This window comes from Triticum urartu, chromosome 6A (assembly GCF_056163025.1).
Source record: "Triticum urartu cultivar PI428250 chromosome 6A, HENAU_Tu73, whole genome shotgun sequence".
Lineage (NCBI taxonomy): Eukaryota > Viridiplantae > Streptophyta > Magnoliopsida > Poales > Poaceae > Triticum > Triticum urartu.
In genome coordinates, this window is record NC_141878.1 from 586,790,965 (window position 1) to 586,813,286 (window position 22,322).

Below are 22,322 nucleotides of genomic sequence, written 5' to 3' on the forward strand. Positions count from 1 at the left end.
TACAAAAGAAACTGCACAATGCGTGCCAAGTCGATCCATGGCGTGAACCGTCAAGTCAAGCATGCTCGTGGTCATGGAGAAGTGAAGCAAATTAGCCTTTGCTCGTGCCAGCCTGGCTCCGTTGCCAAGTGGCTAGTACTAGGAGATAAGATCGACCAAGATGTCTCACTCACACAGGACATAGCCTAGCCTAGCCTAGGACGCACGGAGGTTAAGGATGTGTTTGGTTGGAGGGATAGCCACCCAAGGGACAGGGATAGCCATATTTAGGGTGGATACCACATGTTTGGTTCATGGACGAGGTTGGACGAGGCAGGACGTGGATAACCAGATGCTAGGAATATTCGCCAAAAATCCAGCTCCGCGCGCGCGCGAAAATCTCGCGGACATGGGCAGCCAAGCTCGCGCCGAAACGTTTTCGGCCCCGCCCACCTCTCCAACCTTATCTTTTCCCCCTTTCTTCCCTCAAATCTCTCGTCTCGTCTCCCGTCGGTGCCGGCGGCTGCAAATCGAATAGACGGCCGGCGGATCTCAAGGTCAGTGCATTGGTGCTATCTTCTTCCTGTCCTTAGTCCTTCGTTCGAGATTTCCGCGGCGGCTGCAGCCGCAGATGGGTGTGGCGGCGGCGGCCGGTGATGGGTGCAGCACGGCGGTTGCCGCAGCTGGGCGTGGTGCCGGCGGCAGCTGTAGCTGGGCGTGTCGCGGGAGGTAGATGCAGGGGCGGCGTGGGAGCAGATGCGCCTCGCACGCGGGCAGCAGATGTAGGAAGCTGGCAAACTTCGCGGGCGTGCTTGCGTACATGAGCTGCTGCTCGTGGTGTGAACGTGTGCGTGCTGTGTGCTTGCGTACAGGAGCAGCTGGGCATGTTGATGGGGCTGTACATGGTGCTGCTGGTGTAAAATTGTGTGTGGTGTGTGTGTGTGCGCTGACGTTTGATTTGTTTTTCATGCAGGAGCTGAAAGGGAAACGGCAAGGCTGAAGTCAGGGGCTACATCTCCCTCCTCTGTTTGATTTTCTGCAAGATCAAAGGTAACTTGATTACTAGTAAAACCAAATGTTCCTCGTATGTACTGCTTGACTGATGATGTGCATGCTGAGTTGTTTTTGTTAAAGTAACACCATTTGTAATTGATGAAGTAATGTCATTTGTACCATTGCATTGTAGATGGACAAAAAAACAAAGATGTTAATTTGTGCGGCAGCAGCACAATGGTTTATCAATATGATAGCTTTGGTTGTCCAATCTAGAAAAAGAAAAAGGAGAGAGGCAATTACATATGCCCCAATTGATGAGAGAGATAGGATGAGAAGAGAGTACTTTGATAACAAAGGATGGAAGAATGACACAACTTGTATGAACATGCTTAGGCTTCGGAGAGCTCCTTTCTTTCGGTTTTGTCAACTATTTAGAGATCGCAATTTGCTAAAGGACACAATCCATATGTCCATTGAGCAGCAAGTAGCAATGTTTTTGCACACTGTTGGTCACAATATTCGGAATAGAGTAATTGGTGGGAATTTTGGTAGATCTGGTGAAGTTGTTAGCCACTATTTTAAAAAAGTACTCCATGCAATTGGTGAGCTTCGAGATGAACTTATTAGGAAGCCTTCATTGGGGACCCAAAAGAAAATAGAAGGAAACCATCGGTGGGATCCATACTTTAAGGTATGACACCGAGTGACAACTACATTTTGTCAGTGTAGGCACAAATCTGTTTAGATCCTATTTTTTTGTTTTTATTTCCACTTAATAGGATTGTATTGGAGCTATTGATGGTACACATGTACATGCCTCTGTTACACCTGATACGGAGGCTGCCTTTCGTGGTAGAAAGAAATATACTACTCAAAATGTGATGGCGGCTGTTGATTTTGACCTTCGATTCACATATGTGTTGGCCGGTTGGGAGGGGACAGCACATGATGCTGTAGTTTTACGCGATGCTTTAGGACGTGAAAATGGTCTACGTGTCCCACAAGGTAATAGATTAACCAAGTAGATACATGTTGTCAATGGGATTTTGATATATATGTAAGTAACCCAAATGCTCCTCGTATTTAGGAAAATTTTATCTAGTTGATGCCGGATATGGAGCCAAACCAGGCTTCTTGCCTCCTTTTCGTGGCGTGAGGTTTTAAATGATGGCATTGATGAATATATCATACCCGAGGATGAATGGGTGGCCAATATCACTCATGCTTCATCATCAACTGGCCAAGCACAAGAACATGCATACATGGCTAATTTTAGGCAAGGACTTGCTGATCAAATGTGGGAAGACCGACAAAACTATTTGCAGTATCAAAACATGTAGTAGCTACCATGTCATTCAAATGTGGGAAGAACTATTGTACTTTATTTGAACTATGTGTTTGTGGGAATTTCATTGTAATGACATATTACTTGTTGTAATGACATACTATTATTGTTGAGTTGCTTATTTTCTCTCCAAGTACTTGCTGAGATTTAATTCTTTATGTTGAAATATTTGCTGAATTGCTTCTTCTTTCCAAGTACCTGCTGGAATTTAATCTTTATGTTGAAATACTTGCTGAAATTCAATTCTTTATGTTGAAATACTTACAGAATTGCTTCTTTCTATTCAAATACATGTCCAATTTAATTCTTTATGTTGAAATTGGTTGCTGATTTGGTTCTTTCTCTCCAAATACTTGCTGATATGCTTGGTGAAATTGTAGGATATGGCTGCTAGGCAAATCTCATGGACACCTACCATGTCATCGTACATGCTAGCCCATCTATGTGGTTTGGTGACTGGTGGCCATAGACCAGGTACCTCCTTCAAGAATGTCCACTGGAATGGTTGTGCCGCTGCTATGGATGAACATTTTCAGCGCACTGACTTTGAAAGATCGTGGATGTCGCCTAGAGGGGGGTGAATAGGCGCTTTTAAAATAATTATGGTTTAGGCTTGAACAAATGCAGAATAAACCTAGCGGTTAATTTGTCAAGCACAAAACCTACAACAACTAGGCTCACCTATGCGCACCAACAACTTATGCTAAGCAAGATAAACTACTAGGTGATAGCAAGATATATGACAAGAAACAATATGGCTACCACAAAGTAAAGTGCATAAGTAAAGAGCTCGGGTAAGAGATAACCGAGGCACGCGGAGACGATGATGTATCCCGAAGTTCACACCCTTGCGGATGCTAATCTCCGTTTGGAGCGGTGTGGAGGCACAATGCTCCCCAAGAAGCCACTAGGGCCACCGTAATCTCCTCACGCCCTCGCACAATGCAAGATGCCGTGATTCCACTAAGGGACCCTTGAGGGCGGTCACCGAACCCGTACAAATGGCAACCCTTGGGGGCGGTCACCGAACCCGTACACTTTGGCAACCCTTGGGGGCGGTCACCGAAACCCGTCAAATTGCTCGGGGCGATCTCCACAACCTAATTGGAGACCCCGACGCTTGCTCGGAGCTTTACACCACAATGATTGAGCTCCGACCACCAACAACCGTCTAGGGCGCCCAAGCACCCAAGAGGAACAAGCTCAAGGGTACCAAGCACCCAAGAGTAATAAGCTTCTCAACTTGTAACTTCCACGTATCACCGTGGAGAACTCAAACCGATGCACCAAATGCAATGGCAAGGGCACACGGAGTGCCCAAGTCCTTCTCTCTCAAATCCCACCGAAGCAACTAATGCTAGGGAGGAAAATGAGAGGAAGAACAAGAAAGAGAACACAAAGAAATCCAAGATCTAGATCCAAGGGGTTCCCCTCACATAGAGGAGAAAGTGATTGGTGGAAATGTGGATCTAGATCTCCTCTCTCTTTTCCCTCAAAAACTAGCAAGAAACCATGGAGGGATTGAGAGTTAGCAAGCTCAAAGAAGATCAACAATGGGGGAAGAACACGAGCTCAAAAGATTGGGTTCATAGGGGAAGAAGACCCCCTTTTATAGGAGGGGGGAAATCCAACCGTTATGTGCTCAGCCCGCACATGAGTGGTACTACCGCTCCTGGTCCCGGTACAACTGGGACTCACAGTATGCGTGCAGAACCCTACCAGGCGGTACAACCGGGCGACCAGACGGTAGCACCGGTTGAGAAGAACAACCGGAGCAACCGCCTAGCCACCGCTCAACCACCGCATAGGAACAGAAGGGAGTCACCCCTGAGTGCGGTAGTCGAGCGGTACCGGGCCGGTGCAACCGCATGGCCTTGAGCGCTCGGGCGGCTAAGTCCTGAGCGGTAGAACCGCTCCGGACACCGGTGGTACCGGTACGACCGGACCAACCGGGCCACCACCGCCCGAGTACCGCATCAAAACAGAGGCCTGGCCGGTACTTGGGCGGTGCCTGGCCGGAACAACCGCCCAAGACTTTGCTGAGCAAGTTGGCGGTACCACCGCCCGGAAGCAGCGGTACAACGGCTGAGAGCTCCAAGCAATACTACCGCAGGGGCTCGTGGTACTACCGCTGGGACCAGACAAAAAACCACTTCCAAGAAAACAAGAACTGCCATAACTTCTGCATATGAGCTCCGAATTGAGCAAACTCAAGCTTGTTGGAAACAAGACGATGAGTAGCATCAAAACAGCGACTGGTAATAGTAAGAAGAGGCAGGGGAGGTATGCCTAACAAAAAGAGGAGTGAAACCTCCAACCGAGAAGAATCGGCAAAACCTCCAACATCGAAAACATCATAGAAGATGCATGCGAACTCCGTTTTCGATGAACTCAAGCTTGTCATCAAGATGACCATAAGCTCTAAGACTCACAAAGAGAACCAAACAAGAACCAAGAAAGATGATGCAAGGATGCAATGGTTTGAGCTCTCTACGAACGATACGATCAAGCTACTCATCGAGAGCCCCCCTTGATAGTACGGCAATCGATCCTATAACCCGGTCTCCCACTACCATCATGAGACCGGTAAAATAGAAAACCTATCAAGGGCAAACCTTTGCCTTGCACATGGTCCACTTGAGCTAGATGATGACAATCTTGACTCCCTCAAGTTGGACCATCTTTCTTGATTGTGTTGACTCGATGAAGACTAGTTGATTGCTCCCCCATACTCCACTATGGGTGAGCCACTCTTCCGCACATCTTCACAAGTCCATTATCACCACAAAGGACGGCAAGCTTCAAGCATTTGATCTCTTCGTGATGCTCCATTTGAACTTGCACACCGCAACCTAACCCCACAAAGAACTCTCACGAAGACCATGGGTTAGTACACAAAGCGTAATTGACAATTCTTACCGTACCATGGGATCACTTGATCCCTCTTGGTACATCTTCTACGCTTTGTGAGTTAATCAACTTGATTCACTCTTGACTTAGTCTTGATCAACCTTGAACCTTTCCAATTCTCTTCATTTGAATGATGTCTTGAAGGTAGACATGAATGATCACACAATCTTCTTCTTCAAGACATGCTTGCAATAAGCTCAACTCTCACATGACCAATCTTTGGATAATTCCTTGAATAACACCTTGGTCGACACAAACTCTCCTTGAAATCAACACATGCACTCCAAGAAAAGCCTATGGACAAAACCTTCAAATATAACTCAAGGAAACCATTAGCCCATAGAGATTGTCATCAATTACCAAAACCAAACATGGGGGCACCACATGTTCTTTCAGACTTGATTGGAACCCACATCACAAATCACACAAGGACGTGGAAAAGGAAGTATAAGCAGATAGTGCATCTCAAATCATTGAGTGGTGCACTTTGGGATGAAGATAACTTTATGATTGTTCTTGATCATGAGCATTACACAAACCATATTAAGGTATCTATTTTTCTGCCCTTTAGTACTTGCTAGAATTGGTTCCATTTGTCCAAAATACTTGTTGAAATGAGCTTTATAATGAAAAATAGTTGTTGAAATTGGTTCCATATCTCCTAGTACTTGCCGTAATGATTTCTTTCATGCACTATCACTTGCTGGAACTTTTTTACACTCCATTTCCTTGCTGGAATGAGTACTTTTATAGACCAATTCTTGCTGAAATAAGTTCTTTTATGCATTACCACTTGCTGGACCTTATGTATACTCCATGCTAGTTGCTGAAATGAGCTTTTATAGCCAAATTCTTGCTGAAATGAGCTATTTCATGCATTATAACTTGCTGGAATTTATTTATACTCACATTCCTTGCTGAAATGATTACTTTTGTTTACAAAGGACCACAAAGAAGATGAACCCTTCCTGAACAAGCCTATTAAACATTATGAGGAGATGCTGGTTATTGTTGGAGCAGGCATGGCTACGGGGCAATATGCAAAAGGCTCAAGTGACCCTTTAGCGACGAAGGTGATTGATCTTGAAGAACAGAAAACCAACAAAGTCGCTGCCTCGAATGAAGAGGTTGCCCAATCACACACTTGTGATGAGTCAGCCGCTCCCAAGTTGAAGAAAGCCAAAACTAATCCTTCTGCAGAAGATAGGATGGTTGCAACCATAATGGCTTCAAGTGAAAGGATTGCTGTTGCCATTGAGAAACTTGCTAGCGACGTCAACCCCGCCATTGATGGTCTTTGGGATGAGATGAAAGAACTCCCTGGCTTTGATATGGATTCCCTTGCACATTACTATGCCTATTTGGTTGACAATCCTCGTGTTGCAACGGCATTCAAGGTCCTGGGGGGTGTTCAAAGAAAGGTTTGGGTCTCTAGGTATGTGAAGAGTACCTTTCCTGAAGCTGAAGCATGCTGATCTTATATGGGTGTTTAACTTTATGCTTTTGATGACAACCAACAATGGAGCTATGGGTTGTATGGACTTGTTCTTTTGATTACAACCAAAACATTGAACTATGCATGGGTTGTATAACTATATAGATTTGATCTACTACTATATGGAATGTCGAACTATGTGCTCTATGCACTTGTGTTTTATATATGGAAATGCTGAACTATGATGTGTATTGAAGTTAACATTTAGCTTGTACCACTGATGAGTTTGTTTGGGTATGATTGCTTCTTTCTACAATGTTTTTGTATCATATTTGATTGCCTCATATTGAAAAATGGGCTAGCCTCACCCACCAACCAAACAGAAAAATGGCTATCCCCAACCATGATTCATCCTTCTAACCAAACAAAATATGGGCTAACTTTATCCACACAACCAAACAGAAAAATTGGCTATCCCTATCCAACTGGATAGGGATGCCCATATCCACCTTAACATCTCCCTCTAACCAAACACATCCTAAGGGTACACCCAAATCCACCTCGTTTCGGCCGAAAGCGGCACCAAGATCCGAGCGTGGCAGAGTTCGTCGCAGGACACACAGCCCGGGTGGCCACGACGAACCTGGCCGAAATCACTGTTCTGACCTTGTGAGCAATCTTTCTCACAAACTAAACTCGACATGGAAGTATTTCACGATCTAACCCTTTTAGCAACGCCACAGTCCGCGGTGTTGCCGCCCAACATAGAAACGCCGAGCAAGCTTGCGTTTCTGCTCCACATGGAAACGCCAAGCTAGGTAGCGTTACTGCCCAGGCCGAGCTGGCGTCGCTCGCTGACATGGCACGCTGGAAACGCCAGAGCTGTTGGTGTTTCTAGCTTGACTACAAACGCCCGGGGCCATGGCGTTTCTGGCATTGATACGCTGCAAACAAAGTGCCTTGTAGGCTAGGGTATAGGCTGGTGGACATGCATGCTTGCACGGGCTGCTAACGATGCGCTGCACCACAATCTACTTCCTGCAAGCTAGCTATAGGCTGGTGGACATGCATGCTTGGAAGGGCTGCTAACAATGTGATGCACCACAATCTACTTCTTGCATGCAAGGCTATAGACTGGTGGACATGCATGCTTGCACAGGTTGCTACAATGGCGTTTCTAGATGGAAATGCCAAAGGCCATGCATGGACCTAGCAGCACTCCTGTCCAAGGCATCATGCATGCATGCATGTACTTTGGGGGATATCCATCTTTAATTTTTTTTGAACTGATCCATCTTTAATTTGTACTAGTGGCATGCGTTGCATGCATGCATGTACTGCTGTGCAGTTTTCCCCGATCCTGCGTAATCTTTTTGAGTACCACGCAAGGGATGGAACAGCTACTTTTCCTGATCCTAAAAATAAAAATTATGTAGCACGCAAGGGATGGATACAGCAGCAAAATGATTTGTTGAGAAGATGATCAGCAAGGAAATACGCCAAAAGCTATGCTGCGCTGTTAGACAAATTAGGGTTTGAAACAATGCTCGATACCCTAAGCGGGTACGGCTGTCATGTATATATAGGAGAGAACGTACAGGTACATGTATTGTGTTACAACACGTAATATCTACAATATACCTAGTCTAACACCCTCCCTCAATCTTAACTATGTCCTGAAACACTCAGGAGGTTAAGATTGCGTCGGCATCCTTCAAAAGAAGGTAAGGGCAAGGGTTTAGTGAAAATGTCAGCAAGCTGATCCTTAGAAGAAACAAATTTGATCTGAAGTAGCTTCTGTGCAACACGTTCTCTCACAAAATGATAGTCAACTTCGATGGGTTCCGTTCGGGCATGAAATATCGGATTGGATGAAAGATATGTAGCACCGATGTTATCACACCAAAGAACAGGCGACTGGACTTGAGAGACCTTCAACTCTCGAAGCAATGACTGCACCCATATGATCTCAGCTATGGCGTTAGTAACTGCTTTGTACACAGCTTCAGTGCTACTCCGAGACACGTTAGCTTGCTTGCGAGCTTGCCAGGCGATCAAGTTAGGACCAAGAAACACAGCATGTCCCCCCGTGGATCGTCTATCATCGGGACTACCAGCCCAATCAGCATCAGAGAAGGCTGAGATCAAACCAGAAGCCGCAGGCTGCAGATGTAGACCATATGAAACAGTGTGTCGAACATAGCGCAGAATGCGCTTAACCGCCGTCCAATGAGGACCACGCGGTGCATGAAGGTACTGACACACACGGTTAACTGCGAATGATATATCCGGTCGAGTGACGAGCAAGTATTGCAGTCCACCAACGATGTTGCGGTACTCAGTGGCATCCTCAGAGGAGAGCAAGTCCCCATCAAAAGCTGACAATTTGTCTGTGGAGGACATAGGAGTCGTAGCAGTTTTACACTGCATCATACCCGCACGTCGTAACAAATCCTGAGAGTACTTCTGCTGAGTGAGAGTCAAGCCACTGTCAGAATGAAGAACCTCCAGGCCCAAAAAATAGTGCAGTCTCCCAAGATCCTTAACAACAAAAATAGCCCCTAGAGAAGCCACAAGTCGATCTGCAGCAGTGACGGACGAACTGACAAGTATGATGTCATCAACATAGACCAGAATGTACATAGTCACCTCAGGTCGCTGAAGAATGAACAGAGACGTGTCTGCTGTAGACGGTATAAACCCATGTGCACGAAGAGCGGCGCCAAGACGTGCATGCCACGCACGAGGAGCCTGCTTCAAACCATAGAGAGCCTTGTCGAGGCGACACAGATGATGTGGCTGAGCAGGGTCAACAAAACCTGGTGGCTGACGCATATATACCTCTTCTTCCAGAACTCCATGAAGAAAGGCATTCTGGACATCGAGCTGACGAAGTGACCATCCTCGAGTAACAGCCAGCCAAAGAAGAACACGAATAGTCGTGGGTTTGATAACAGGACTAAACGTATCTTCATAATCAAGGCCATACCTTTGTTTAAACCCTTTGGCAACCAATCTTGCCTTGTACCTCTCAATGGATCCGTCGGCATGTTTCTTCATCATGAACACCCATTTAGAGTCAATAATATTGACACCAGAGGGAGGTGGAACCAGGCGCCAGGTATTATTCTTTCGAAGAGCATGGATCTCCTGTTCCATAGCAGCGCGCCAGTGTGGAATGCCAAGCGCTGCCCGAAAATGGCGCGGTTCTGTCGTAGGATCAGCCTCAGCACGAGCAACACAGGCCGCAAGCCATGCGACGGTACCATCCATGCGCTGGAGAGGCTTGAAGATGCCACTTTTGCTGCGCGTATGAGGGCGAAGTGTGACAGGCGGCGGAGGTGTCGGAGAAGCCGCCGCAGCAGAAGAGCCAACGTCAAGGAGCGGCGCGGAAGACACACCAGCAGGCGAGTCCATGGACTCTGCCGAGGGGGAGTCCACAAGCGCTACTGGGCCTGGGGTGGCCGGCGAAGACAGGCCGGGCGAGGGCGGCAGCACTGCAGTAGCAGTCGGACTATGCGAGGCTGCAGCCTCACCCGATGCATGTGCATGGGGCATGCACGTAGCCTCACCCGATGCACGTGCATGGGGCACACATGTACGGGCAGCCGGCTCACCCAATGCATGTGCATGGGGCATGCACGTACGGGCAGCCGGGCTAGGTGAGGCGGCCGCTCCACCTGATCCAGGTGCATGAGGCACGCACGTGTTGTCGACGTCGAGCTCCCCGTCGGGCGACCCAACCGGTGTAACGGTTGCAGTTGGTGCAGCGGCAACCACGTCATCGTGAAGAAGCTCAAGGCGAGCGTCCCGTTCAGTTCCTGCACCGTGGTTAGGTAACAACAGAGGAGAATATGCAGCATCTACAAATTGATCAGGCAAAACTGGAAAGGAGTGCAGCTCGGTAGCGGTAGTATCAGTGGATGGTGAGAGTGTGGAAAAAGGGAAAACAGCCTCATCGAACACAACATCACGGGGAATGTAAACACGATTTGTCGGAATGTGAAGACACTTGTAATCTTTGTGAAGAGGACTGTATCCGAGAAACACACACTTCTTAGAGCGAAACTCGAGTTTGTGCTTATTGTACGGATGGAGATGCGGCCAATGGCGGAGCTAGCGAATTCCCAAAGCCTGGGCACGATATAAACTAAAGTGTACTTTGGTCTATCAAACCGCCAACACACTAGTGTCACTAAATAATATGCTCAATTATGTAGTTGAACAAACATAGTTGGAGTCGGATAACTCACCTAGTTGTCGTTTGCCGCTGCCATTGGTGGCCCTCGCCGTTGGCTGTTTGCTGTCTCTTGGCCATGGCCTTGCGCAGGTTGGGCATTTGCTGGTGCTGCACGCGTGACTAGTGCTCGCTGAAGTGCCCACGATGATGAGGACGAGCCACCATCCGTCGGAGGAGAATTCACATCACAGGGGATGCCGCTTTGACTCCTGCGCTTTCGCTTCAGATCCCGATCTTTACTTGGTGGAATCGTAGCCTAATTGGAGGCTCGGTCGTGCACCATATCTTGCGGTCTTGCCGGTCATCGGTGCTTCATCAGTCCACGCACCTCGCCGGCCACCACCTCCAACGACGCCGGAATTGCTAGGGCACAGTCTTGCGGCGCGGCGTAGAGGCAAACAGTGTGCGAGGCAGGCAAACAGGCGAGGTGAGCGATGCAGCCGCAGGCTTGACATCGATCTGAGTCTGACTAACCTAGCGTGGCCCATGTAATAAAGAAATTAATGGATGAGCCTTAGGCATTCTCGTTTGGCGTGAGTAAGCCCAAACCGCAAAAGCAACGCCTAAACTAGCCCAATTCATTAAGTTGTTGTATTTTTCCGCCTAGATCGTACGTATTCATGGATTGTGACCCCGGCCACTCGAAAAATCCGCAGCGCTCGAGCCTGGGCACGTGCCCAGGGTGCCCGAACGGTGAAATCGCCCCTGGATGCGGCCAACACGCACAACCGAACACTTTGAGGAAGGAGTAATCTGGAGTTTCATGAAACAACACTTCTAGAGGAGACTTCATGTGAAGAAGTCGTGTGGGAATCCTATTTATCAAGAAACAAGCAGTAACAAAAGCATCGCTCCAGAACCGAAACGGGACAGAGGCATGTGCTAGAAGTGTTAGACCAGTTTCAACTATGTGACGGTGCTTGCGCTCAGCTGCACCGTTCTGCTGATGTGTATGAGGACAAGACACATGGTGTGAGATGCCAAGCTTCTGAAAGAAGGTGTTAAGATTACGATATTCACCCCCCCCCCCAATCAGACTGAACATGAATAACTTTGTGTTTAAGCAACCGCTCAACATGTGCTTGAAATTGCATAAAGACATGAAATACATCAGATTTGCGCTTAATAAGATAAATCCAAGTAAAGCGACTGAAATTATCGATGAAACTAACATAATAGTTATGACCACTGACAGAAGTTTGGGCATAGCCCCATACATCCGAAAACACAAATTCGAGAGGAGCCTTGACAACACGACTCGATACAGAAAAAGGCAACTGATGACTCTTGCCTTGTTGACATGCATCACACACTAGAAACTCCTTATTACTTGACTCAACAGGAAGATGATGACGATGAAGGACATGGCGCACAATGGGAGTGGCCGGATGACCAAGACGAGAATGCCACTGTGAAGACGACACCCGAACCCCACTGAAAACTTGAGATACTCGTGGAGACACTCGTGGCACATCAAGCGCATATAAGCCGTCGCGAGCTCGACCACTAAGTAGAACGTCCCTCGTGTCCCGGTCCTTAACAAAAAAATAGAAAAGGTGAAACTCAACAAACACATTGTTGTCAAGAGTTAATTTAGGGACCGAGAGTAAACTACGTGTGACTGAAGGAACACGAAGGACTTCAAGAAGACGCAAGGTTTTAGTGGTACGCGAAAGAAGAGATGCCTGACCAACATGTGAGATGGGCATACCTGATCCATTGGCAGTGCGGACCTGATCATGACCGGTGTAGGGCTGGCGAGTGGTCAGCTTGTCAAGCTGGCTCGTCAAATGGTCCGTGGCGCCTGTGTCCATGTACCAGGCAGGGTCCACAGAATATGAAGGAGTGAACCCAGGCTCTTGCGTAGCGAGAGCGGCCTGCTTCTCGTTGCCCTTCCCATTGTTCCCAATGCCAAGGAAATCACGTTTGAAGCGACGATGGCATCGAGACGCCAAGTGCCCCTCAATGCCATAGAGCTGACAGTCAACGCCACCACCACATGCCTCGCAGTGAAGGCGTTTGCGGCCAACCAGTGGAGGAGCTGAAACGGGCGGACGGGGCTGGTTGCCCGTGGACGGCGACGGTTTCTGCTTGGCACCACGGGCACCCCCGCGGTGAGCAGTGTTTGCAGAAGGGCCCTCCGTGTAGACTCCGACAGAGCGGCGAGCAGCGAGCCTCTGTTCCGTGTTGAGGAGGCGCGCGTAGAGGTCACGAGACGGCATCGGCGTGTCACGTCCATTGATGTTCTCAACAAGAGAGTCATAGTCCTCATCAAGCCCATTAAGAATGAACGAAGTAAACTCCTCATCACGGAGAGGTTTCCCAATAGATGACAGTGTATCAGCCAAACTTTTGACCTTGTTGAAGAAGGCCGTGACGGAGAGATCATTTTTCTTGATCTCGCCCAGCTGGTTACGAATGGCAGAAGAATGTGCCAGCGACTGCGAGGAGAAGCTGGAGTCGAGCGTGGCCCATGCATCCCTCGACATTGCAGCAAAGACCACCATGCCGGCAACGGAGGGAGTGAGCGAGGACTGAATGGCACCCAGAATAGCTTGATCCTAAGTGATCCACCGACGATGAGCAGGGTTGGACACCATGACGGAGCCACCAGCAGCCGAGGGCACCGGAACCATGGCCGGGGGACACGGCAGCGTACCGTCAACATACCCCTCAAGGTAATGACTACGCATCAGCGGCAACACCTGAGCGCTCCACAGGAGGTAGTTATCAGCAGAGAGCTTCACCGTCACCAGATGAGCGAAGTGGAATGGTCCTGGTTCAGCCACCGGTGCGGAGAGCTGCGAGTCGTACGTCGGAGGAGCACTGTACGACGTCAGTGCATCGGCCGACGGAGGCGCACGGTAGTGTTGGTGATGACCGTAGGGCGCCGTCGGAGGTACGCTGTAGAGCTGCAGCGATGCGACGTGTGACACAGGGACAGTATAGGGAGCGCCATACGGCGCCTCGTAGGGAACCGCGAAGGACGAAGCATACGGCGCCTGCGGGACGTACGGCGACGGCGTGACGTACGGCGCTGGATATGCGCCGCCGTAGGGCACCTGCGAACCTGAAGCCGGCGGCGCAGCATGCGATTGGATCCCACCGTAGGGCAACCGCGCCGGGACGCCATACTGCAACGGCGCGACGTACGCAGCATCGCGGGGCAGCTGGGACGCCAGCGATGGATCCCGATTTGGCTGGGACGCATCACGGGTAGAGCCGTATGGCACCTGGACATGCCCCGCGGGATAGGAGTTCGGCGCATCATCACGGGAAAACGACGCATCACGGGCGACGGAAGGATGGATCGCGGGCGATGGGGGCGCTGGCGGGCGCGATCCCGCCGCAGCCGGACGGGCCCAGGCGAGCGGCGTAGACGCCGTGAACGGCGAGTCCGTCGCCAGGTTTGACAGAGACGGCGCGGCGGTGGAGGTCGACGCAGCGGCGGCAGAGGAGGCGGAAACACGGCACGGATCGAACGCGTCGTCTAATACCATGTTAGACAAATTAGGATTTGGAACAATATTCGATACCCTAAGCGGGTACGGTTGTCATATATATAGGAGAGAACGTATATATACATGTATTGTGTTACAACACGTAATATCTACAATATACCTAGTCTAACATGCGCCAACTGTTCTGACAAAACAACTGGCAGTTGTTATACTATCAGCAAGGAAATACGCGGGCTAAAAAGTCACGCCAGTGATGCTCTCGTACCAGCGAAATTTCTGGCCAGCTTACTGAACGTGTACGTTATTGCCCTGTACTAGCTAGTGGCATGCGTCGCTGGCCATGGCATGGAAACGCCAATGCTCATGGCGTTGCTAGCCAGGGCGGCAACGCCCACTTGCTTGGCGTTTCTATGTGAATCGACAACACTAGCTAGCTCGGCGTTTGAATGTGGATTTGAAACGCAAGCTACTTCGGCGTTTCTATATAGAGAAGAAACGTTTCGGGATGTGGCGTTGCTAAAAGGGTTAGATCGTGAAATACTTTCATGTCGAGTTCATTTTATGACAAAGATTGTTGAAAAGGTCAGAATAGTGATTTCGGCCGATGAACCTCGGGTTTGTTTCACATCAAATCACGTGTATGTGGAGCTGTGTTACTGCCACGTCCGTTCTTGTGTGGTGCTACTCCAACATTAGTGGCCGGGTGCCGGGTGGTTCACAAGACGAGAAAGTTACTCCTACTAGCAGATTGTGATCGATCGGTCTTGTTCAGCGGGAGTTGCTACTAAAACTAGCAAGGAAGCCACGATCGACCTAGGCGTCAAGCGAGTCAGACAAGGACGCTTGGGACTGGGACATACTCATGGCATGGCATGGTTCCTTGCATCAGGTCCGGTCCGGCCAATGCCGATGTGATTGATCCGTGTTATCATACGCAGGACTAAGATCCACAAGATCTCTCGTACAGCGCCTAATGTCAAGTGGTTCGCGAGACGAGGGAGCAAGAAAATTATGAGGTCCGGCTCAGTTGATCTGTGGGAGTTGCTAGGGAAATTGTGTTCGACCTCTGCGCGTTCGTTCATTCCTTACCGATTAAGCAAGCAATCGGAGGGAAGATGGATGGATGGATCGGGCCGGCGGCCACCGGCCAAGGAGGAGGGTCTCCGGCCGGCCGGCCCCATCCATGGCCATGGGTGCCAGCCAGTCAGCCAGGCAGCAAGCGCGTGCAGATAGACAGAAAGATAGGTTCAGGAGAGAGCCACTGGCACGGCGAGCAGTGAGGAGCTAGCGACGTGAGTTGCCACACAACACTAACTGACTACACTTGGCAGAGAAAGAGCAAGAGCGGACAAAAGAGTGAGGCCAGCCGTGACACGTGAGTCGTCTAGAGGAGCCCAGCCGGGTCCACGCGTCAGTGTGTGGGTAGTACTCTACGTTAGAGAGGAGCCGCGTCCTCGCTCGCTCGCTTTACAAAAATGCTACACCTACGTAACTCCTTTACGTACTCTACGTAATCTTCCTTCCCCATAACTAAACATCCAATTAAACATTGCCATGCCATCCATTATGTAAGATACGTAACAACCAGCCCGTAGATGTAGCATTGCTCCTCGCTTTATATAGAGTGCCCGTTTGGCCACTTGCATTCCATGTGCCATTGCCCTTGCCCTGCCTGCTCCTCATTAGCTCTCTGCAGTCTGTACCCGAGGCAAGAGACAGAGGGAGGAAAGCATCGACCGATCAAGTCATGGGGAACAAGGGGAGCAGCAGAGTCCGCGACGCTGGGGAGAAGGAGGGCGGCGAGGCGGCAACGGTGAGGAAGTTCGTGCTCACGGTGCCGACGCACTGCCGCTGCCTGGGGTGCACGGGCAAGCTGCGCGCCGCCGTGACGGAGCTCGCCGTGGCACCGGGCGTGCTGGAGGTGGACCAGTCCGGGGCGCTGGCCACCTGGGAGGTGGTGGTGCTTGCCACGGCTGACCCTGAGCGCCTCCGCAGGCGCGTCAGCAAGGTCATGGGCAAGACGGTCGGCCTCGTCTTCCCGCCCAACAATGAGAGCTCCGGCTCCGGTGGTGGGAGGAGCGTGAGGGAGGACCAGCCGCCGCCGCCGTCGCCGGGCCATCGTCAGTACGGGGGCTACGTGGATGCTTACCCTCCTCCGGCGCCGCCCTACTACCCGGGCCCGCCGGCCCATGCTTGGGTACCGTACGTGCATCCGTGTTTTGCTAGAGGTACGGGCAGATTTATATTAAAGCAAGCTTACAGGCTGAGTTGTCAACTTGTCATTGCAAATAAAAGGGAAAGAAAGACCCACATCACGAATTTCACGGGGGAGTGGATTAATAAGGGTGGGACACGTAAACCTCATAGCCCACTTTCGTGAAACCATCCCGTAAGTCTAGGATTTTTGCGTGCACCCTGCTCCAGCGCCGGCTCCACCTGGCCCCTACTGGCCCAGCGCGCCGAGGTGGGCCGGCGGCCCGGGTACTGATCGATCAGAACGATCGATCGAGCGGCCGAGCAGAGCCGGTCGCGCCAGTCGGAGACGAGCACGTACGCCAGACCTGATCACAAGACGACGATGATCCACGTACATATATAACTATATAGACACGTATACCTTTATGCTTATACGTATGTGCCAGCAGCTATAAAATGTTCCATGGATCATTACTGATTAATAAACGTGCCCAAATAAGCCTGCTATACATTTTGTAAGTTCCGTTGTATGCATATGTTTGCAGACCGTTGATGCTATGATCATTCTCCTCTGTTGGCTTTGTTGGCAATATATGGGGGGCGGTACCTAGGGCTAGGGGTATACGTACACGACTCTGTGGTGCGTCTCAGTTAGGCTGAGCTGAGCTGAGCTCAAACCTCAGAGGCCAACAACGTTTTTAACTGTTACGAGTAGAGATGGAAGGAGATCAACAGGCAACAAAATGAATCAAGTGCAATCTTTATTGACAAATGGTAACTGCTATTTATACACGCCGATCCAAAGAACATGAACCAATAGGCGTAGCAACCGTGGGCAATTTGCGTATACCGTATAAGCAGGGATCAAATCTAAATTAAATAATAACTTGGTTAATTCTCAACACTCCCCTAATCAGTGCATATGCCTGTTATCATACATCCTCTTGTTCAAGTCTCCTCCAGAAACACTAAGGCTGAAAATATGAAGAGATATACATAATATGTCACAAAATAGTCTTCGTGGCGGCTTCTCTCCACAGTTATTGCGGGCAGCTTTTCATTTGGGGGGATGATTTTTGTAGTTATATAAATGCTGAATTTTTAGCCGCTAAGTGGGATTTCCAGAACATTTCGGGGCTCTGCGCTATAGTGGCAATTGAATGAAAGATTTAATTTCACAAAAGGCCACGGCCACCAGAGTAGACTCGAGGAAGAGTAGCAGATAATAAAACTAATTGTAATGGGAAGTATCATATATTCATACTAGTGTATGATACCACACCCGTAATGCATAGTATCATACGTTGGTATTATACATGACTATATTTATTGCCATGCATGACACAAAGCAGCACATCATTTAACATGATACTCAAGAATCTCTTACTTTATTTATTTCTACGTCACCTCATCAAAATTGCTTAGTTAGCATGCATGATACTACATATGATACTTCAGAGTAGAGTGAAGGAAGACTAGCAGATAATAAGGCCGGCCGTGAATGAACATGCATAGAATCAACCATGATGCATCGTCCAAAAGGTCGATCGGCCGATCTGATCTTATCGTGATAGTAGTACGGTGCGTGCATAGTGTTCCTCGGGAGAAAATGGTATGCTTGTTGATCAGCAGCGGTAACGCACTCACTGGTACTAGGTACAAAGTGTTTCTCGGGAGAAAATGGTATGCGTGCGTGTGCATGCGTGCATGCAGCTCCTTCCATGATTCTCCCGTCCACAAAGTGACGTTTTCCTAAGCTGCTGTTGTCCTGATTCCTGAACACGACCCCACGTCACGCACGTGCATTTCAACTCCACACCCCAATCGGTGCGATCCGCCATGACACGGACCTACGCGCATCGTGATGCTGACCGACCAGGATCCAAAGTAGTGCGATGATAGATAGACTGAACTTTATCCTTTGATTTTTCAGAAACAAGATACAGCGGCGGTTCTAGTGTGGTGCCGTGGGTCTCTTCGAAAGTGCAATCTGGATTCTAATATACACCAGACCAGACACTAATCATATACTCCCTCCGTCCTAAATTAAGTGACTTAATTTTGTACTAACTTTTACTAATGTTAGTATAAAGTTGAGTCATTTATTTTGAGACAGGGAAGTAGTAATTTAATGTGTTATTTGAGAAGTAGGAAAATTTGTTATGATTATGATTATATTTGGATTAAATTGCACTATTTTCTTCCCTTTTCCATTAATTGCTTAACGGAAATACAAAATTCCAAGTTCATTACAATCAAGAGTGGGATGAGGAAACGAACGGAAGCGAGAGCTGGTACATTGCCATGAAACCCGGCACCGATACTCGACATCAAAATACCATTACCGAGCAAAAACTTGACGACACATAGAATAACCACACGAAGCTAAAACATGTCCAGCCAACACCAAATGACACTATCCAGATGACCCGACAGCCTAAAAAACAACATGAGACTAATGAACCAAGCTACCAAAACTAGCCACGAAGACGACAGACACTGCAGAACACCGAGCTGCACGAAGGACAAGGACTCAGATCAAGCCCCAACCACATGTCCCACACCAAGTGCAGCCACTGGCGGCTTCATCTGCCGAGCGAGCAGTGTAGCTTCCTTCGTCAGCACACGCACTCCTCCATGAAACAGATCCATGTTTGCTCCTTTGAGTAAACCTGCCCGATACATCATAAAAGAATAATCATAAAGATAGCCTCATCAAAGGATCGTATCACATCATCATTCTCAAAGGTTATCTAGTTTCTCAGCGTTCAAATCCACCAGCAGACAACAGCAGCACAGGGGATTGCACTATTTGACTTCGCAGTGCAATGATTCTTAGTTTACCAACTAACACCTCCGTTTTTAAATATAATACTTTAAAAATTTAATATAGACTTACATACGGAGAAAATTATAAGTGAACCTAAACCCTAAAATGCGTCGGGCGCAGCCCCTGACTGGGAGCGAACTACGAACACCCTCGTCCGGCGCGGGCTGCACCTGGCGACTTCGACCCCAGCGCGTCGCCGTGGCACAGCGGCCTGGGCTTCTGATGGACGGAGCGGCGGAGTACGTACGGCAGACCAGATCACGAGACAGTACAAGTCGAGTTAATACAGTCAGTTGAACATATATGTGCTGGCCAGATCGATCGTTACTACTGTAGTTAATACCATGTGCTAGTATAGTAGCTAGCCCGAATAACCTATTTTGTATAAGTTCCGAAAGCATATGTGTGCAGACCGTTGAAGCTACTGCAGTGCAGACTCTCGTTTTGTAAACAGAACTATTGTTACGTGTCCGGTGCCGCGTCGAGTGGGAAACGAAACATTGAGCCGCCGTGCATACCTGTCAGTTGGGCTGACCTGAGCTCAGAGGCCACAGGCTGCAGCAGCTGCTCTGTTCTGCACGCCCAGGACCAGGGCCGCCGCGTCGAGTGTAGCAGACCCGGCCGCCGCGCCAGCCCTGGCCCTGGGCGTGCGCGTGCTACGCTGCCAGACGCGTAGCAACATAGAATCAACCATGCACGCATCACCCAAAAGGTCGGGCCGATGATCTGACCTCATTCAGATACTATCACGGGTGTTCAGTGTTCCAACTCTGATGCTTGTTGATCAACAAATGTTCATTTCAAGTCACTCTAGATAATTAGACCGGTGGTTATGGGAATACAATAACTAGTATCATGCATGTCAACTAGATAATTTTGATGATATGTCATAAAATTAAATAAAAAAAAGAGTGTTGAGTTTCATATCATTGATACCCTATCATAATAGATACAATGTTACTACGTGTCGTGCATGACAATAAATAAAGTACTAGTTGATACTAATATATGATACTATGCATTAGGAAGATAGTATCACGGAGCGACTAACAGTCAGTCGACTGAAATTATAATGGGTCAGTTAATTTTTCTTAGGCCAGAAAAAAAAAGATTTTGTTAACTTTCAGGGTCATCAAACGTCCAAACGTGCTGCCCAAAGCCCCAAACTCATGCGTACAACAGCTAGCAAACCTGCCAGGGCCTAGTGCGATCAGCACCCAAGGCTGCATGCGAGTCAACCTGTGGTTGAGTTGGTTAGGTGGACAGTGGTATCCTCAACCCATCAGGGTTCAAATTCTGGTGCTCGCAGTATTTCTGGATTTATTTCAGGATTTCCGGCGATGCGCTTTCAGTGGGAGGAGACGTTCCCGTCGACGACGAGGCGCCTACGGTGACTTCATAAATCTCAAGATGATATGCCGGCCCAGTCTCTCGGAGGTGCTCATAGGGATAGGGTGTGCGTGCGTGCGTTCATAGGGGTGAGTGTATGCGTGTGTATATGAGCGCTTCTGTCTGTACTCTGTACTGATGCTCAAAAAAAAAAGCACCCAAGGCTGCACGTTCATGGACTATTTACTACAGTCCCTTCCTATGATAGTAAAAAGGCAACATGGTCACTGAATTTTAGTCTATTGAAAGTTTTGTTCTCATGATAGATTATTCTTTTTGGATCAGAACAAAGTCAAGCCTTGGACAGAAGGCCATGCACAAGGTTTTGACTGTCCTATACTATTGTACTAAAACAAAAGGGCTTTGTAAGTAGGAATAAATTAGAAGGAATGGTAAGAAAATAAAATGAAAACTAAAATAGAAAATAAAGATAGAAATTGCACATAATTTACAAATAAATTGTGTTTTTTAATAATATGCAATAATAAGCATATAGTAGTGTAGTTTTGCAAGATTTTTTTATAAGAAGGAATGAATTAAGATCATTGGTATTGTCATTCAAGAAGAAGAAAATCAAATAAAAAATCAAACAAAATCAAAATATGAAGTTTTCTAAAGAATAATGAATTAGTAGCATTAGTAGTACCCTTTAAGTCCCCCGCAAAAAAAATTATTACCCTTTAAAAAGATAGAAAATGAAGGTAAACTAAATAGGGACAAGATTTGCACACAATTTACAAACAAATTGCGATCTTTTCTAATATGCAAGAATAAACATATAATAGTGGAACTTTCGCATAAAAAATGAACTTGTCTAAGAATGAATGAATTATTGTTGTTCGTATTACCTCTTAAGATGAACATGATGATGATGATGATGATGATGATGATGATGATGATGATGATGATGATAATGAAAAAAATGAAAAAAAAATGGCACACATTTTACACAAAAATGCGCTTTTTATACTCCCTCCATCCCAAAATACTTGTCATAAAAATGGATAAAAATAGATGTATCTCAAACTAAAATATGTCTAGATACACCCCATTTTATCCATTGTAATGACAAGTATTTCCGGATGGAGGGAGTAATATGAAAGAATAACCATATAATAGTGTAACGATATTGGTATAACCGTTAAAAAATTAAAATGAAAAAACTAAAAATAATGAATTTTTCTAGGTAAGAAGAATAAAACCCTTTAATAAGAAATAAAATAAAAAGCAAAAACTATATAATGAAATTTTCTAGGGAAGATTGAAACCCTTTAAGAAGAAAGAAAATAAAAAACAAAAATAAAACAATGAAATTTTCTAGGAAAAATGAAACCTTTAAGAAGAAAAAAAGAAAAAGAAAATAATTAAGTTTTCTATGGAAGAATGAAACCCTTTAAGAAAAAAAATACTAAAACTAAAACTAAAACAAAATAATGAAGTTTTCTATGTAAGAATGGAACCCTTTAAGAAGAAAGAAAATATAAAAACTAAAACTAAAACAAAATAATGAAGTTTTCTAGGGGAAAATGAAACCTTTTAAG

At 47.5% G+C, this 22,322-nt stretch overlaps 2 protein-coding genes across 2 annotated transcripts; both read left to right on the top strand.

Annotated features, from left to right (window-relative positions):
* Window positions 1-2,703: 2,703 nt before the first annotated feature.
* LOC147966700 (uncharacterized) lies at window positions 2,704-6,882 on the top strand. Its single transcript, XM_087527354.1, has 3 exons — window positions 2,704-2,860; window positions 5,627-5,778; window positions 6,175-6,882. The coding sequence occupies exons 1-3, from the start codon at window positions 2,704-2,706 to the stop codon at window positions 6,703-6,705; spliced, it is 840 nt and encodes a 279-aa protein (XP_087383480.1). The 3' UTR covers window positions 6,706-6,882.
* A 9,141-nt stretch (window positions 6,883-16,023) lies between these two features.
* On the top strand, window positions 16,024-16,817 carry LOC147966701 (uncharacterized). The gene has a single exon (XM_087529035.1). It carries the CDS (start codon window positions 16,114-16,116, stop codon window positions 16,744-16,746), a length of 633 nt encoding a protein of 210 aa, XP_087385161.1. The 5' UTR covers window positions 16,024-16,113; the 3' UTR covers window positions 16,747-16,817.
* The last annotated feature ends 5,505 nt before the right edge of the window (window positions 16,818-22,322 follow it).

Excerpts from the sequence above, each read along its gene's own strand:
- LOC147966701 (XM_087529035.1), top strand. The coding sequence starts at position 16,114 with ATGGGGAACAAGGGGAGCAGCAGAGTCCGCGACGCTGGGGAGAAGGAG.
- LOC147966700 (XM_087527354.1), top strand. The coding sequence starts at position 2,704 with ATGGCTGCTAGGCAAATCTCATGGACACCTACCATGTCATCGTACATG. Across the intron at positions 2,861-5,626 it reads GGATGAACATTTTCAGCGCA|ACTTGATTGGAACCCACATC; the intron begins CTGACTTTGAAA and ends ATGTTCTTTCAG. Across the intron at positions 5,779-6,174 it reads ATTACACAAACCATATTAAG|GACCACAAAGAAGATGAACC; the intron begins GTATCTATTTTT and ends TTGTTTACAAAG.